The 17,885-nt window shown below is 40.8% G+C and overlaps 1 protein-coding gene across 2 annotated transcripts in view; it reads right to left on the bottom strand.

The window, feature by feature from the left end:
- Positions 1–15,555, bottom strand: part of GRAMD1C (GRAM domain containing 1C) — a 90,934-nt gene extending 75,379 nt beyond the window's left edge. The window contains exons 1-2 of one of the 2 annotated variants that reach the window (XM_045088405.1): positions 15,418–15,555; positions 9,380–9,529 (exon numbers count right to left, since the gene is read on the bottom strand). In XM_045088405.1, coding sequence (XP_044944340.1) covers positions 9,380–9,529; positions 15,418–15,444 — 177 coding nt within the window. In that variant the 5' untranslated portion in view covers positions 15,445–15,555. The remainder of the gene's footprint in view (positions 1–9,379; positions 9,530–15,417) is intronic. The other variant, XM_004761415.3, reaches the window with a different exon arrangement.
- Positions 15,556–17,885: the final 2,330 nt, after the last annotated feature.

Genomic DNA, 17,885 nt, shown 5'->3' with positions numbered 1-17,885 from the left:
ACAGTGTAACAATTTCCTCCTATACCAGTTTACTGATTTTTCTCTTTAGCTGCTATTTCTCATGTTCACTGAATTTTTATTTTTTTTAATATTATTTATTTGTCGGGGCGCCTGGGTGGCTCAGTGGATTAAGCCGCTGCCTTCAGCTCAGGTCATGATCTCAGTGTCCTGGGATCGAGCCCTGCATCGGGCTCTTTGCTCAGTGGGAGCCTGCTTCTCTCTCTCTCTCTCTCTCTGCCTGACTCTCCGCCGACTTGTGATCTCTCTCTCTGTCAAATAAATAAATAAAATCTTTTTAAAAAAATATTATTTATTTGTCAGAGAGAGAGAGTGAGTGAACGAGCACAAGCAGGAGGAATGACAGGCAGAGGGAGAAGCTCAGCAGGGAGACTGATGCGGGACTCAATCCCAGGACCCTGGGATCATGACCTGAGACAAAGGCAGACGCTTAACTGACTGAGCCACCCAGGTGTCCTTCCACTGAATTATTAAACTATTATTTCAATGACTACATTTTTCTTTTTTTTTTTTAAAGATTTTATTTATTTATTTGACAGAGAGAGATCACAAGTAGGCAGAGAGGCAGGCAGAGAGAGAGGAGGAAGCAGGCTCCCTGCCGAGCAGAGAGCCCGATGCGGGACTCGATCCCAGGACCCTGAGATCATGACCTGAGCCGAAGGCAGCAGCTTAACCCACTGAGCCACCCAGGTGCCCCTAATGACTACATTTTTCATTTCTAGAAATTGTATTTGGTTGTCTCCCAAATCTGCCTGGTGTTTTTAAGAATGTCTTAGCCAGGGATGCCTGGGGGGCTCAGTCAGTTAAGGGTCTGACTCTTGGTTTCAACTCAGGTTATGATCTTGGGGCCATGAAATCAAATCCCATGTTGGGCTCGGTATGCGGCACAGAGTCTGAGTCTCTTTCCCTCTTCTTCTGACCCTTCCCCTGCTCACTCACTCTCTCTCTCTAAATTAAAAAGAAAAATGCTTTACCCATTTTCACATGCTTAATTCCTTCTATTAAGTCTTTATTAATATCTAATGATGGTTTAATAGTCTTTATCTGGTAGTTTTATCTGAAGTTTTGAGGGTGTAATAGTAATGTGCTATTTATTGAATCTCCTGCCCACTCATATAGTATTAAATTCCAGTCCCAAAATGTCATGAGAGATGGACTACAGTTGTGTATTCTCAGGAAGATGACCATCCTTCTCCACTCCAAGCACAAGTTTGGACAGTAAGCTTCCTTATCTTCAAACAGGCAGGTGTGGGTACACTAGGAATTTCCTTCCTAGTCTGCACTTCACAGAATGTGTAACTCTTCGAGAGTCATGGTTTTATAAGGAGTTCCCAGTTCTAATTCACACAAGTCCAAGGCATCATCTCCAATCCCAGTGTGGCCATTAAAGCTTTCATGACTGAGACAAATAAACTCCTCAGGGCTGCCTCAGCATTAGCTCCTGAGCTTACAACTCTGTTAATCAGTTCCCTCTTCTTTTTTAGCCCTTAGGTATTTCCCTTGCTATTTTGTGAGCCCAGGCATTCATTTTAAAAACATGTTTGCAACATTTCATCCTCATTTCTAGATACTTTATAGTGGAAGAGCTTTTAAGTTAAATGGTTCTCTTTCCGTATTGCCAGAAACGTTATTTCCTATTCCCTCATAATTAAATCTAAAAGTTTTAAGATATATAGGTTTTCAAAGAAAATCTATCTATAATTAAATTTTAATTGGATAAAATATGACTTTCAAATCCAACAGAAGTTGGAAAATAAGTTTATTCTTTCCATCAGTTATCAAAGTGAAAGTCTAAAATATCCTTTTAAGCTTCAGTAAATCCAAGGTACATTGGGAGAGATTATAGAAAACACCTCTCCAAAGTTGCCAAAGTATGTTGCAAACATACTAATTAATCCTCTTGGGTTTTGGTTTTTATTGTTATTTAACAGTGAAACATTAATTAATCCTCATGATATACCTAGCTCAAATCAGGTCTGTGACAACTTTTATCCTCACTTATAAGCAGAAAGCTTACTTGTGAATAACATGACTATGATCATGCTATAATCCAATGATAAAGTACAGAGTCAAGACTCCTGATTTCTTGTATAATTGGAAAAAAAATTGCTGGTGATCTAGAAAAATTCAACTCTAAATGTTTTTCTAACAAAACACTAGTATTTATTATTTGTACATATATAATGGTTCAAAATCTAGACTTGCTTTATTCTTGTTTTAGAACAGGGGCACCTGGGTGACTTAGTCGGGTAGGCGTCTGCCTTTGGCTCAAGTCATGATCCCAGGGTCCTGGGATCAAGTACCACATCAGCCTCCATGCTCAGCAGGGAGTCTGCTTCTCCCTCTCCCTCTGCCCCTCCCCCTGCTCATGTGCTCTCTCTCACTTTCAAGTAAATAAAAAAAAAATCTAAAAAAAAATGTTTTAGAACAAAAATATGTTTTTATTTTTATTTTATTTATTTATATATTGAAAGAGAGAGCATGCAAGTAGGGGATGAAATGGGGGGATAGAGGGAAAGGAGAGAAAGAATCTTAACCAGGCTCCATGCTAAGTGCAGAGCCCAGTGTGGTGCTTAATTTCTCAACTCTGAGATCATGACCTTAGCTGAAATCAAGAGTCAGGCATTTAAACAACTGAGGCACCCAGGTGCCCCAGTATGTCATTTTCTAAGCATAAGCAAAAGAAAATCTTCAAGGTTTTTTCTACTCTTAATAGTTACTAGCCCTACATCACGAAAAGAAGTTACATTAAATCAACATGTCTGCTGCAAATCTCTGTAGGCTCTTCCTCTGGGACATTAATCCACCTGGAATACACCATTATTTTAGTCAGGGGAAAAAAAAAAAAAGAGTTTTTGTTTTGTCAGTTTTTAGGGATTTGGATTTGTTGTTTCTGCTATGTACTTTTTTACTAAGAGTTAAAGAGCAAAAGTATTCATATTTATTTGCCATTAAGTTTATTTCAAGGTTTTTTCCCTTTCACATAATTTTTGTCACATTGGGACTTAAAAGTTATTAATAAAACTCATTTCCCACATATGAGGATTAAATATTTTAATTTTAATTTTTTATTTATTTATTTATTTATTTTTAAATATTTTATTTATAGATAGCGTGAGAGTGACAGAGAGAGAGAGAAAGAAAGCATGAAGCAGGGGCACCTGGGTGGCTCAGTGGGTTAAAGCCTCTGCCTTCAGCTCAGGCCATGATCCCAGGGTCCTGGGATGAGCCCCTGCATTGGGCTCTCTGCTCAGCAGGGAGCCTCCCTCCCCCTCCCTCTCTGCCTGCCTCTCTGCCTACTTTTGATCTCTGTCTGTCAAATAAATAAATAAAATCTTCTTTAAGGGGCACCTGGGTGGCTCAGTTGGTTAAGTGACTGCCTTCGGCTCAGGTCATGATCCTGGAGTCCTGGGATCGAGTCCCACATCAGACTCCCTGTCTGCTTTTCCCACTGACCCCTCTCCTCTCATGCCCTCTCTCTCTCTCTCAAATAAATAAATAAAATCATTAAAAATAAAAATAAAAAATCTTTAAAAAAAATAGTCCTTTAAAATAAAATAAAAAAAGAAATCATAAAACGAGGAGAGCAGTAGGCAGAGGGAAAAGCAGGCTCTCCACTGAGCAGGGAACACAACCTGAGAAATCATGACCTGAGAAATACTGTAATTTTTAAATTAAAAAAAGAAAGCAAATGTAACAATTAAGATTCCTCTTTCTATAATACAGGATAGAAAATCTGCTGCTGTTGGTTTCACTATCAGATCTATGGTGATTTAATCAAACTCCTTTTTTTTTTTTTAAAGATTTTATTTATTTTTTGACAGTGAGAGAGGGGGAGAGAGAGAGAGCACAAGCAAGGGGAGCAGCAGAGGCAGAGGGAGAAACAGGCTTTGCCCTGAGCAGGGTGCAGGACTTGATCCCAGGACCCTGGGATCATGCCCTGAGCCAAAGGCACACGGTTAACAGACTGAGCCACCTAGGTGTCCTAATCAAACGCCTTTAAATTAAAGTCCTACTGTCAGCTGTTAACTGCCCTGGAATTAAATAAATAAAACTTAAAAAATAAAGTCCTACTGTCAGAAAGACACTCACTAGTCAATCTGTTAAGCAGCACAAGATTAAATGGATAAGGTCTAAAAAGAAACCAGCCTCAACAACAACAAAAAACCTTTAGTGAACTCTACTTCACTGTCTTGTATCCTTTTGTCAAGTTCTCACAATTTTCTTATTTATGGGGAATTCATAGAAACATATTTTCCAATATTACAAATAGGAGGTCCTCTTATCCAGCACTTTTCAACCCTTTTTACCACTCTTAAGGAAAGGTGTTCTCCATGTAACATATTCCCACTATATATGCCCAGAGTTTTTTATAACTGATATGCAGCTACCAGGAATGTAAATTATGAGCACTTGCTAGCCAAACACCGCCTCCACTTTTTTTCTCATATTAATTCAAGACACACCAATGTTGCAATACTATGGCCCAATCTCTCATTTTATAAGTGAGGCACCTGACAGATTAAATAACATACTCAAGAACACCACACAGTGTAATCACCAGGGACAGAGTATACACTCCATCCCAGATCTTTTGTGCCCAATCTCCAATTCACCCAATGACAATCACACTGCCCTCTAAATTCACTATTGTGGAACAACTACTGAGTTAGCCAGGCCAGAGTATATGAGTTATTCTACACCAGTGATTTTTTTCATGTCCCTGGAGCTTACCTCTTTAAATACTAAAACTTTAAAAAGTTATCAATTCCAGTCTCTTCAACAAATGGTGTTGGAAAAATTGGACAGCCACATGCAGAAGAATGAAATTGGACCATTTCCTTACACCATACAAAAAAATAGACTCAAAATGAATGAAAGGCCTCAATGTGAGAAAGGAATCCATCAAAATACTTGAGGAGAACACAGGCAGCAACCTCTTTGACCTCAGCCATAGTAAATTCTTCTTAGAAACATCACCAAAGGCAAGGGAAGCAAGAGCAAAAATGAACTATTGGGACTTCATCAAGATCAAAAGCTTTTGCATAGCAAAGGAAACGGTCAACAAAACCAAAAGACACCTGACAGAATGGGAGAAGATATTTACAAATGATATGTCAGATAAAGGGCTAGTATCCAAAATCTATAAAGAACTTAGCAAACTCAACACCCAAAGAATAAAGAATCCAATCAAGAAATGTGCAGAAGACATGAACAGACATTTCAGCAAAGAAGGCATCCAAATGGCCAAAAGACACATGAAAAAGTGCTCAACATCACTCGGCATCAGGGAAATACAAATCAAAACCACAGTAAGATACCACCTCACATCAGTCAGAATAGCTAAAATTAACAAGTCAGGAAACGACAGGTGCTGGCAAGAATACAGAGAAAGAGGAACCCTCCTACATTGTTGGTGGGAATGCAAGCTGGTGCAGCCACTCTGGAAAACAGCACAGAACTTCCTCAAAAAGTTTAAAACAGAGCTACACTACCTGCTAGTAATTGCACTACTGGGTATTTACCCTAAAGATACAAATGTAGTGATCTGAGAGAGCACGTGCACCCAAATGTTTATAGCAGCAATGTCCACAATAGCCAAACTATGGAAAGAACATAGATGTCTATCAACAGATGAGTGGATAAAGAAGATTTAGTATATAAATACAATGGAATACTATGCAGCCATCAAAAGAAACAAAATCTTGCCATTTCCAATGATGTGGATGGAACTAGAGGGTATCATGCAAAGTGAAATAAATCAATCAGAGAAAAACAATTATCATATGATCTCTCTGATATGAGAAATTTGAGAGGCAGGGTGGGGGTCTGATACAAGGAACTTAAGAGGCAGGGCAGAGGGTCATGGGGGTTGGGAGAGAAAAAATGAAACAAGATGGGACTGGGGAGGGAGACAAACCATAAGAGACTCTTAATCTCACAAATCAAACTGAGGGTTGCTGGGTGGGCAGGGATGTATAGGGTGGCTGGGTTATGGACACCGGGGAGGGTACGTGCTATGGTGAGTGCTGCAAAATGTATAAGCCTGATGATTCAAAGACCTGTACCCCTGAGGCAAACAATACATAATATGTTAATTTTTAAAAAGTTATCAATTCCTTTTGGTAGAAACCTTCCATAAGTGTAAAAGCACAAATCCAGATTCCTTGGGTATTCCAGTGAACCAACTCTTGACATTTTTTCAATTATTTGCTTAACTACCAGGTCATGTGTCTCGTGAATATTTCCCTGCCGTGGTACTAGTCTTTCCTGTATTGATCTGGGCTCCCTCAGTGAATGCAACCATCTTACTACACTCATTCAATTCCAACTTTACTGCCAGGAGAATGTGAAAACAGCAACAGGGTGGTGTCATTGGTAGAAGCAGATGGATTTAAAATGGCAGAGAAAAAATGCATTATTTTGCAGACTTTTTAATCATCACTTCTACCAATAACTGTATTATATTAGAGCCAGCTAATCGACATAGACCTTTGGCCTCCACATTAAGAGGCCCATGTTGCTACACGTTTTGAGCTTCTAATGTCATTTCTTCCCATTGTCCATGTGTTATCACCAAATAATTCCCCTATCTCCAATACCCTATTCAACTATAAAATGGGAGCCAACTGATTTAGGCTTATAAAAAATACATCAAAAATATTATTAAAGATATTCCAAATGACTACTTGAGGAATTCTCCTCCACAAGATACATAAGCATGACCTTTGATTTAGCTATTCAGGCTCCTTTTGGTTTTGCTTGCTTCTCAGTTCTGATAGTACACTTTCTGGGCAAGTGACCTCCAAAAAGTCAGTAAAACTTTTCAGATGTTGTATTTGTCTTTAAATCTATTCCATGTGGGAAAACTGGGTGGCTCAGTCATTAAGCATCTGCCTTTGGCTCAGGTCATGATCCCAGGGTCCTGGGATCAAGTCCCACATCTGACTCCTTGCTCGGCAGGAAGCCTACTTCTCCCTCTGCCTGCAGCTCCCCCTGCTTGCACTCACTAGCTCTCTCTCTCTCTCTCTCTCTAACAAATAAATAGGTGAAATCTTTAATAAATAAATAAATAAATAAATAGATCTATTCCATGTGAATTCATACAAAAACTCCTAAAAAAAAAAAAATTCCTCAAAGTAAAGTGCTTGTAATCAGCACAGAGACACAAACTCAGCCAAAGTAGACTTTAAACACTCTAAACAAGTGCTTCTCAAACTTGAAAGTGCATACAAATCTCCTGGAACTCTTGTGAAATAAAGATTTTAATTCAGTAGATCTGACGCTGGGCCCAAGACTGCATTTCTAATCAGCTGACAGGTGATGCCAAATCTTTTGGCCCCACATTCTACACTTTGAGTAGCAAAGCTCTAGAACGCATGTATCTTCTTTTTCTCTCTCCTATTACTAAATCCTCATTCCCCTGCTTGTTCCTTTTCTTGCTTTACCCTTCTTCTTGCTTTAAGTCTGCCAAGAATAACCACAGCGACTTTTTAGTCCTGTAGATAGCTCTTAGAACTATAAAGGATTTCCAATCTCTAACGAAGCTACAAAAATCATAGTGCAGAATGGCTAAAACATTATAATAGTCATAAACTTTCTCTGAATGTAACCAAAAGTAATATAATCAATATAGATGAGATAATTTTCAGGATGTGTAGTTTTTTGGTATATTTCTTAGCAATTAAACATTTTCCTTAGGATATGATTTTTAAAAACTTATGTTGAGGGGTGCTGGAGTGGCTCAGCTGGTGAAGCGACTGCCTTCAGCTCAGGTCAAGATCCTGGAGTCCTGGGATCCAGTCCCATATCAGGCTCCCAGCTCTGTGGGAAATCTGCTTCTCCTTCGGACCTTCTTCCCTCTCGTGCTCGCTCTCACTTTCTCTCTTTCTCAAATAAATAAATAAAATCTTCAAAATCAGCAGTCTTTAAGCTCTTGTCCAAAAAGGATCAAGAGCACGAAAAATAAATAAATAATAAAAACTTAGTTGCATTTCTTAACAGGAATTAAGAAACTGTTATTTATGTTAAGTTCCAATAGCATTTGGGACACCAGGGTGGCTCAGTTGGTTGAGTGTCTGCCTTCAGCTTGGGTCATGGTCCCGGGGTCCTGGGATCAGACCCCACATTGGGATCCCTGATCCGAGGGGAGCCTGCTTCTCCCTCTCTCTCTCTCTCTCTCTGTTTCTGTCTCTCATGAATAAATAGATAATATCTTTTTTTTTAAAGTTTCAGTAATATTCAAAAACAGCTATTAATTATGAACAGAATAATGGTACTTGTACTAATCTTTATAACCTGTTAATATCATGTCTTTTTTAGGTTACTCTAAAATTTTAAGAAATTCTGCTACTGGGGCGCCTGGGAGGCTCAGTTGTTAAGCATCTGCCTTCAGCTCAGGTCATGATCCCAGGGTCCTGGGATCCAGCCAGGCATCGCATCGAGCTCTCTGCTCCCTGATCCGAGGGGAGCCTGCTTTTCCCTCTCTCATGTCTCCTGCTTGTGTTCCCTCTCTTGCTGTGTCTCTCTCTGTCAAATAAATAAATAAAATCTTTAAAAAAAAAAAAAAGAAAGAAAAGAAAAGAACTTCTGCTACCAAGTATATACCTAATCGTCAAGAGTCAGCTTTCCAATGAATTAATATTGAACTATAAATGCCTTATAATCTTATATAAAGTTCACTTAAAGTTGCATTATACCAGACTCTTTCAAATATCTCATAACTGTCATAGGAACCGCTAGATTTAGAATGAGCCCTTTAAAATAATAAATGCTAGCATTCATACAGCAATAGAAATGTTATTCTTCCCAAAAGACTCTGTGCACCTAATCAACAAGCAGGAGTCTCATTTTACAGTGGGGGAAACCTGAACCATATTCAGGTTATACAACCAAGTAAGTACAGTGCAAACAGAATGTGAAACTCTTACCTTTAAAACCTATCTTATAATTATTAATATGTTACAGGTCAAATATTGTTACACTTCCTTTTCCGTACCAAAACTAATTCTTTAAATCAAAATTATGTAAAATAGCTGATTTCTCAGTAACATTTAGAAATACAGTTTCTGCATAACATTAGTCTTGCTAATACAGTGAACAACAGTGTAAGTGGAATCCAATTCTGTGGTGCAGTTTTCTTCCAGGGAAACCGAAGCAGACAATTCCACTCCAACAAACCAGACAACAGTGCATTCTAGTGGCCAAAGGAGAGCATAATCAGAAATGTCTTGGACTCTGGACTTAAACATCTGAAATCTAGATGCTAATAAGACAACATTATATTTTATGAGTTGTTATAAACTTAAAGAAAATTTGCATTTAAGATTACAATGAAGATATAAGGAAGAAAAAATATTACCCAAAAGCTCCAGTCACTACTCCAGTTATGTAAATTTGGTCCCTGTTTTTTTGCTGAAACTGTATTACTCTCATCCACAACTGGACCAGGATTCTCCTCTAACTCTTCCTGGGGCTCAGCAGCAAAGTTTGACTCCCCTTCATTTATTACCTGGGAACAAGTACCAATAATTTAAATTACTTACTGAAGAATGTTCATTTTAAAATGACAAGAGTTAATGTTCAAACTAGATAACTTAACTTGAAAACAATATTTAAGCTTTTAGAAAACTAATTTTTTCCCCTCTACAGTTCATATATTCACACATGTGACAAATATTCTCCAATGACTACTACTGTTAGGTAGTTTAATTAGCACTGGGAATTAAAAAATGAGTAAAACAGGGGCACCTGGGTGGCTCAGTGGGTTAAAGCATTTGCCTTAGGCTCAGGTCATGATCCCAGCAGGGAACCTGCTTCCTCCTCTCTCTCTGCCTACCTCTCTGTCTACTTGTGATCTCTGTCTGTCAAATAAATAAATAAAAGCTTTTTTTTAAAAAAAGAATAAAACAAAGTCCTTAGCCTCCAGAAGTTCATAGTCGGCTAGAGGAAGATTAAACAGCAAAAATACCAGGCAACGGGAGTGACAATTAGTTCAACCTCTTTGAAGAGTAATCTTCAGTGTCTAGTAAGGCCTAAAATGGGTATAATTTAAAACCCTGTGTACAGAGAGTCAACAATGTTTGTAATATTTGTAATACTAAGAGAATGGAAGCAAACTTAGTAACCATTTGTGGGAAGCTGGCAAATTCACTCTGATTTATACAAACAACTAAGTTAAAAACAAATAAATCAGGCATTGGCCCCCATGGAGGACTGGTGGTGGGCGGGGAGAGCACACCCTGTGCAAGATGTGGGCCCAATGGGTGGTCGCTGGTGAAAGAGAGCCATTATGGAGTTTACAAAAGGGAGGGGAGCAGCCATTGTGAGAACAATTAGAGCTCGCCAGACCCCTTAAATAGCTCTGTTGTTCCTGCTTGTCCTGCTGCTGCTGCCATCTAGGCCTCTGTTGTAACAGAAATCCTGATCCTTGGGTTTACAGAGAAAACCACCCATGGCACCCAGGTGGCACAGCAAAGGGGTAATTCAGCCTCAACTTAAGCTCAGGGTTTTTGTTTTTTGTTTTTTGTTTTTTTAAGATTTTATTTACTTATTTGACTCAGTGAAAGAAACAGAGAGCACAAGCAGGCAAAGCGGCAGGCAAAGAGAAAGGGAGAAGCAGGGAGAGAGAGAAGCGGGCAGCCCCCCTGGGTGCTCAATCCCAGGATTCTGGGATCATGACCTGAGCTGAAGGCAGATGCTTAACCAATTGAGCTACACAGGTGTCCCCAAATAGGGTTTTTAAACTCCATAAAATAACCACATGCCCTTAGCCCTGGCAATACTGACTTGAGGCTCCCTGAAGGTTCAAATTTATAAATACGAAATGGTAGATAGGACTCCCTCCACTCACCACCACATTCACTCACCACCAAGAGGGAGAGAAAAAGAAACAAAGCAACAAACCAAAAAAGAAAGAAAGAAACCAAACAAAAAAACTGAAACAGAAATCCACAATTTGGCCTAGTTGGAAATCCAAAATGCAAAACTTATTAAAATAATTTATACAACAAAAGATAAAGATTGGCTTTTGTATCTGTATGGCAAAGGTTTTTGAATTAACTTCAACATCTGTTGAAATGTATCAAGTGGCAAATTTTCATTAGTTTAATCAATACTGGGCTCAAGCTATAGTTACACCTGGAGACCCCACTAAATTTAAACCAGGCACCTCCTATAATCAATCTTAAGGGAATTACTCAACATAAAATGGACCGTAAATAGGTATACGTCACTTTAACCCCCAGAAGTACTGCCTTGCCTAAATTCTCCCTGGTAATATATAGTATTGTACACATCACCCTAAAATATCCTATATGGGCAATGGATGCTCTGACCCAATAAAAAATTTAAACAGTCTTTGGAGCATACAAATGGCTTTTTTAAAAGTGAGCCCTCCCCGCCAACCTCTAGCTAAAATAGTAAATACAACTCAATATAATATAAAACAGGGCCTTAGAGGATTGGGATTTATTATATAGGACCTAATTAGTGAAAGACTTATTATCCCTACTGCTTTTCCATTTAACAGCCTAATGTAGCCTGTTAAAGTTGGGAAGATGAATGGTGCCTCACAGTGGATTACTGGGCCCTTGATGCTGTGCACCTACCCATTAAGGTCCCTGTCCCCAGTACTATGGAACTTATTGACTCTATCCAATCAGAAACTAGGAAATATTTGATATTTTAAATCTGGCTAATATTCTAGTCAATGTTTCTCTCAGTAACCTCTCAGTCACATTTTTCCTTCACCTCTAGTGAGACACGATATACCTTTATCTAGCTAGCCACAAGATACCTCAAAAGGCTTGCCATCACATGCAACCTTTACAGGCAATATCGTAATTGTATCCATTTTTCTCCAGGAGCACAGGTATGACATTACATAGATTACATTCTCCTCTGAAGACATTCTTCTGACATACCAGTCAGGACATACAAATATGCGCAAAGGAGTTCACAAAAAAGGGGATAGACCATTGCCCCAAACACAGCATAAGGACTGCCACCTTAGTTAAATTCCTGTAAAGTATTTAATAAACCAAGTGATGAAGTCCCAGAACCTAAGTCAGGTTCGGTGGGGTGAGGAGGTTCGGAGCCGACGACTAAAGAAAGAATTCTTAAGACGTCGTTGGTGCAAAATGGTGGTTTATTAAAGCACGGGGACAGGACCCGTGGGCAGGAAGAGCTGCTGCCCCGGGTTGTGAAGGTGGGCATGTTATATACCCCACGGCTGGGGGGAGGTGGTGAAGGAATGGGAGATTTCAACAGAGTTCTCACATGCTAGGGAGGGCCTAGAAGGTGCCCGGGGGGGGGGGGGGGGGGGGAGTCCTCGCCCTTATGGCTTGATCAGTGTCGTCTTTAGGTCAGGCTCTTGGTGGGGCATTATGATCTGGCTATCATTTACATTCCTTTCTACTCCAGTCTCCTCCAGTTTATGGTGGGAGGGGGACATTAGGGCTTCAGGAACCAAGAGTTATTTGCCTCTGGAAATTTGTGCTATTGATAAGGTAACCTCCCTGTTTAGGTCTCTAAGACATCTTGTAGGGCAAGGGAGATTCCTGTTCTGCAGGATTGCGATCCCTGCAAGTTAACTATTTATCGTTTTATGGCAGTCAGGGGTGCCTGAGGAATACTACACATATGGAGGGGAGCGGGTGAAGAGGGGGTGCAAGGCGCCAGCTTTTGCTTTGTCCTCAGCCAGCCTCCTGCTCCCTCATCACAAGGGCCTCTCCACCCTTAATAATGTCAAGAAAACCCTCTCAGCACCCACAATATTAAAAACAAGCTCAATATTTATCAGGCATTTTGGGGGTCTGGAGAAAAATATTCCTCATTACAAATTTTACTTAAGCCTATCTACACTGTTACTTGCAAATGAGTCATGCTGAATGAGGACCCCTCCCAAAAATGATGCTAAAATTTGTCAAAATTATCATAGACACTTCCGTTAGTGCTATTCCCCGCCAACAACACACACACACACACAAAGAATCCTTGACCATAGACTTCAGCAACTGGAGCCTGCACCACCCACAGTGTCTGTAAGCTGTCCACAAGTTCTGATGCAAGAAACTATCTCCCTAGCTCCACACCATATGCCATTAGAGCAGCAGTTACTGACAGCATGATGGACTTCCCTGGAAATAGAGGATCTATGAGCCCAGTGCCTGTAATCCTCCAAACCCAGCTGTTCATGTCTTGGGTTCTAAAAGCAACACCTTGCAGCTCAGCACAACCACCAAGCCCTCCTTGCTACAGGATAAAACCAAATCGGGGCCACATGACATATCCCACCTGCAAAAGGACATGCTCTCCCCTGTCCTCATTCTTTTGTTAGATGTCATGGTATTAGAGGAGGTCACCACTCTTCTGAATCTCTTGAAACCCTGAGGAGTAACTTGGGTTCACCTGAGTGAAGTGCAATCAGAGTTTGTACGCCTCAAACTTCCATTTGAAGCTCAATGGACAAATTTTTCTGTTCAAGGAACAGTAGTACTACCATTACACACAATGGAGCTCACTGGATATGTACTGCTTTTCATCCCTTAACCAAGATGTCCCTGATAAAGGTAAGCACCCAAGGGTCAGCACAACTGGCTGAACTTCCCACAGTCATCTTAACAGGACGCCTGGGCCAACAATTGGCTCCATCTGCACCTTTTTACAGACTCCTGGGGCACTGCCTAAGAGCTGCACCCTTTGGGGTAAAGAACTCCGGAAATCTGTTTCACAGATATTCAAGATACAAGTCAAGATCACACATGGTTCTACATATGCAAAAACGATAATTAAAGGCCTCATCAAAAACACTCCTATCCTTGTTAGAGTTCTTTATTAACAGTGACTAAAGCCCTCATTTTATTTCTCAGAATACAGCATCAGGCTCTTGAACAAGGCATTCAATAGAACTTTCATCTTCCTATGGGGTACAGGCGGCAGGCCTCACAGACAGCCATGATGGCTCACTTACAAAAGGTCAAAAACTAAATGAAAAATAGTACATTTCAGTCATGAACTGAACATGTGGGGTGAATTACAGTAAGGAGTCTCATTCAATTTTTTTATGTTTGCCTATGGACACCCATTAAGCTCCTCCTTTTTTCTTCTGTCCCTCAAGTGGGGAATCTGGTAAGAAAGTGTGGGTGAGAGCGTCCAACCAAGCAAGCCCCAGTCTACACACAGGAAGGCTCACCCAGATGCCAACTTTAACCTCAATACGAACCTGGATCTAGCTTCCTTTTCTTGCCCTTTTAAGTCATTTAGGATCTGCTTGAGAAGCCTGTCCCGCTCTTCCCTTTTCATTATGTAAGTATTTAATAAGAAATTACACATAAGTAATAACCCTTTTCATACACTCACGGTATGTGTGTGTGTGGGGGGGGGTGTATGTGGCATCATTCTATACCAAATCAAATTGTTGGTGAGGAGGAGGAGGTTCATTCCGGCTTTATAGAGTGCCTGCCACAGAATCTTTCCTCTTTAACTTATTGATTTTATGATCTTGGCAGTCTCTCTAAATGTTTTCTCCACTCTACAGTTGGGGCAATAACGCTCTCTGGTCTGGACTATAAACTCATTGAGAGCAAGGATCATGTCTCTGTTGCTCATCATCTTCTCTCAACACCCAGTACCAGACATAGGGATGAACAAATAATTGGGATCGTTAATATCTACCTTGCCTATTTCATAGTAACGTTGTGAGAATCCATTGCAATAGTACCTTCATGTGCTCATTCAACAAAATTATTTGAATGCCTCTACAATTTAGTAAACTGCAAAATGCCTCTCGGATAAAAGGTATCGCACTGATTGCAATTCTCCAAAAGTAAAATACACACAACCAATGTAAAAGTAACGAGCATCGTGTTCAGCAATGCAGGTGCTCCTGCACCAAAAGTAGGGTTTCACCCCAAATCTTAATCAGCAAGTTCTTTTGTTTGTCCACTAAGGCAGTAAACAAATAAAACCCGTTGAAACCCAAAGCATGGTTGGCAGCACAGTGATTTAAACTCCATTCTGGGCCCTTTATTCCAGAGCTGATTCGGTAAGCGACTGGGACTGGACCGACGGGACGTCGGGTCAGAATCGCGACCCTGGAGCCTGAGTCCGTGGGGCCTGAGGCTGAGACATCTGGGCTAGGACTTTTCGGGACCAAATTCCAGTTCTCCGCGCCCCCAGAGAGGCCGACGTTCCACCGCCGCCCAGAGGGGAAGGCTCGCAGGAAGCACAGGAAACCGTTTCCTCGGTAACAACTTTCCAAGTGACTCCAAAGAGCACCAAGGCCGGGGAAGGGAGGAATTAATGATCATAATCTGAGGGGGCTCAAACCACTGCGGTGGAGAAGACTGCCGGTCCAGCCACCGCTAGGGAAGCCGCCCCAAGCGAGGCGCCGCTTACCTGGCGGACAGTCAAAGCGCCCTCCATCGCGGCTCCCTCCGCCGCAGCGGAACCGCGCACGCGCGCCCCGCGCGGGGAGGGGGCGGCCCGGCGCGCGCCCCGAGCCCACCTCCTCCCAACACCCCCTCCCGGGCGCGCGCTCGGGACTCTGGGCCCCACGCGTCCCGGCCGCCCGACGTCCGAGGGCCACCTGAGGTCCTGGCGGCGGTGCCTTGCGCCCTCTGGCGGCAGTTGCCCTGGGCTAACTGGTAAGGATGTGATATTAATTTGTTAGCCTGGAGTCCACTCTTTACTAGGGATCAAGATGAGCCCCCGTCCTTACCGACCTCCCAACCTCAAATTCCTGTGCACAAGTCACTGCTCATAAGGACCCCCTCACCTTCTCTTTCTCACAATACATACTCTGCTCCAATGTGCAAAGAAGTGAATCGCAGGCAGTCTTGTTCCTTCAAATAAGGGTTTGAAGTTACTGATTAAAAGCTCTTGAGTGTTGCAGATCCTGGATCCCTCCCTCCCCAAAAACAGCTACAAAACACATTCTAGAGCAATTGAGGAAGACTGATTATGAAATATGCACATGAAAGTTAGTGTTATGAAAGAAGTAACAATTTGTGGATTAAGTTGCTGATATTCATTTACGAATTATTAATACTTTATGGTTATGTTGGAGAATGTCTTTTTTTTTTAAGAGTTTATTATTTGACAGACAAGAGATCATAAGTAGGCAGAGAGGCAGGCAAAGAGAGAGGAGGAAGCAGGCTCCCTGCTGAGCAGAGAGCCAGATGTGGGGCTTGACCCCAGGACACTGAGATCATGACCTGAGCTAAAGGCAGAGACTTAACCCACTGAGCCACTCAGACACCCCTTGGAGAATGTCTTTATTACCAGAACTTTCGTGCTCAGGTATTTAGGAATGACGTGTCATTTTGCCTGCAACTTGATTTCAAATGCTTCAACAAATAGAGATGCCATAGGCTGAATGTGTCCTCCCCAAATTCATACGTTGGCCCATAACCCCCTTCCACCATGTGTGGACACTGTAAGAATACTGCAGTCTATGAACAGGATATGGGTTCTCACCAGACACAGAATCTGCAGGTGTCTCAAGCCTGGATTTCCTAGACTCCAGAATTGTGAGAAATGTTGTTGTTTAAGCCACCTAACCTATGGTATTTTTGTTGTTGTTGTTCTAACTACCTATATAAACTAAGACAATAGATAAGGAGAAAGAGAGAGCAAAATAGCAAACTGTTAACAATTATTCAATTTATGTAGAGAGTATACCACCATTCGGTTATTCTTTTTCTATTTGAAAATCATCTGTTTGAAAATAATCATAATGTAAAGTTGAAGAGGGAGAGTCAAATCCACTTGCACAAAAAGTCAGATACTGCCTATATTTTTTAATGTATTACATGTTAAAGAATAATTACTTAATAAGATAATCAAGAAGGGATATACTCTTGTCTTTTTCCTGCAAAACTTAGCACAAATTGTGTTTTCCTTCCTTGTGTGCAAGAATAGACTGAATCAAAAATGCCTACTTTTCGAATTGAAGTCATGCCAAGAACTCTACTTTGGATTGAAAGAATTTAATATTGCCAATATTTTTTAATGGTAAAGGTGAATATGATTATTATATAAAGTATTTTAAAACTATTTAAACTTCTTTAAATTTTGAAAGAATTTCAAACTTACAGAAAAGTTGTAAATATGTTACAATAACCTTTTCTCTGAGCGATTTAAAAGTAAACTGTCAACAGTGTGCCCTATTAACTCTGAACACTTAGGTGAGTATTTCTCTCCAGCAATCATAATATGACCAACAAAATTAGGAAATTAACATTATATTACTACCTTCTAATTCTTACACCACATTAAAATTCCACCAATTGTCCCAATAATATCCTTTGCAATAATCTAGCCCTGAATCACATGTTACCAATTGTTACCATTTCTCCTTCAATGTGCAATATTAAATGCCCCCTGCACAGACTCCCTCTTCCTCCATCCCACCCTAACACACCTTGCCCTAGCATCATGGTCACTGCATTCTGTGTGTACACCTGTCTTACCCTGCTCAGATTTTAAAACCCCTCACAGTGCCATCCCACTAAATGGTTTAAAGTACTTGTAAAGGGGGAAAAAATGAAAATAATCTAATAAAGATCCTGAGGTTGGGCTCAGTGAATCTAGGTTTTAGACCCAATGTTAAAAGGATGACATAGTTTTTATTTTTTAAGATTTTATTATTTATTTGACAGAGAGATCATAAACAGGGGGAGGGGCAGGGAGAGGGAGAAGCAGGCTCCCTGCTACGCTTAGAGCCTGCCATGAGGCTTGATCCCACAACCCTGGGATCATGACCTGAGCTGAAGGGCAGATACTTATTCAACTGAGCCACCCAGGCACCCAAGGATGACATTGTTTTTAAATAGAGATTTAGAAGCTGAGGAGATAAAGAGGAA

The sequence above is a fragment of the Mustela putorius genome, unplaced genomic scaffold (assembly GCF_011764305.1).
Source record: "Mustela putorius furo isolate JIRA1106 unplaced genomic scaffold, ASM1176430v1.1 tig00003834_pilon_pilon_pilon, whole genome shotgun sequence".
Taxonomy (NCBI): Eukaryota; Metazoa; Chordata; class Mammalia; order Carnivora; family Mustelidae; genus Mustela; species Mustela putorius.
Note: the sequence above shows the minus strand (reverse complement) of the source record. Positions and strands in the feature narration are given on the sequence as shown.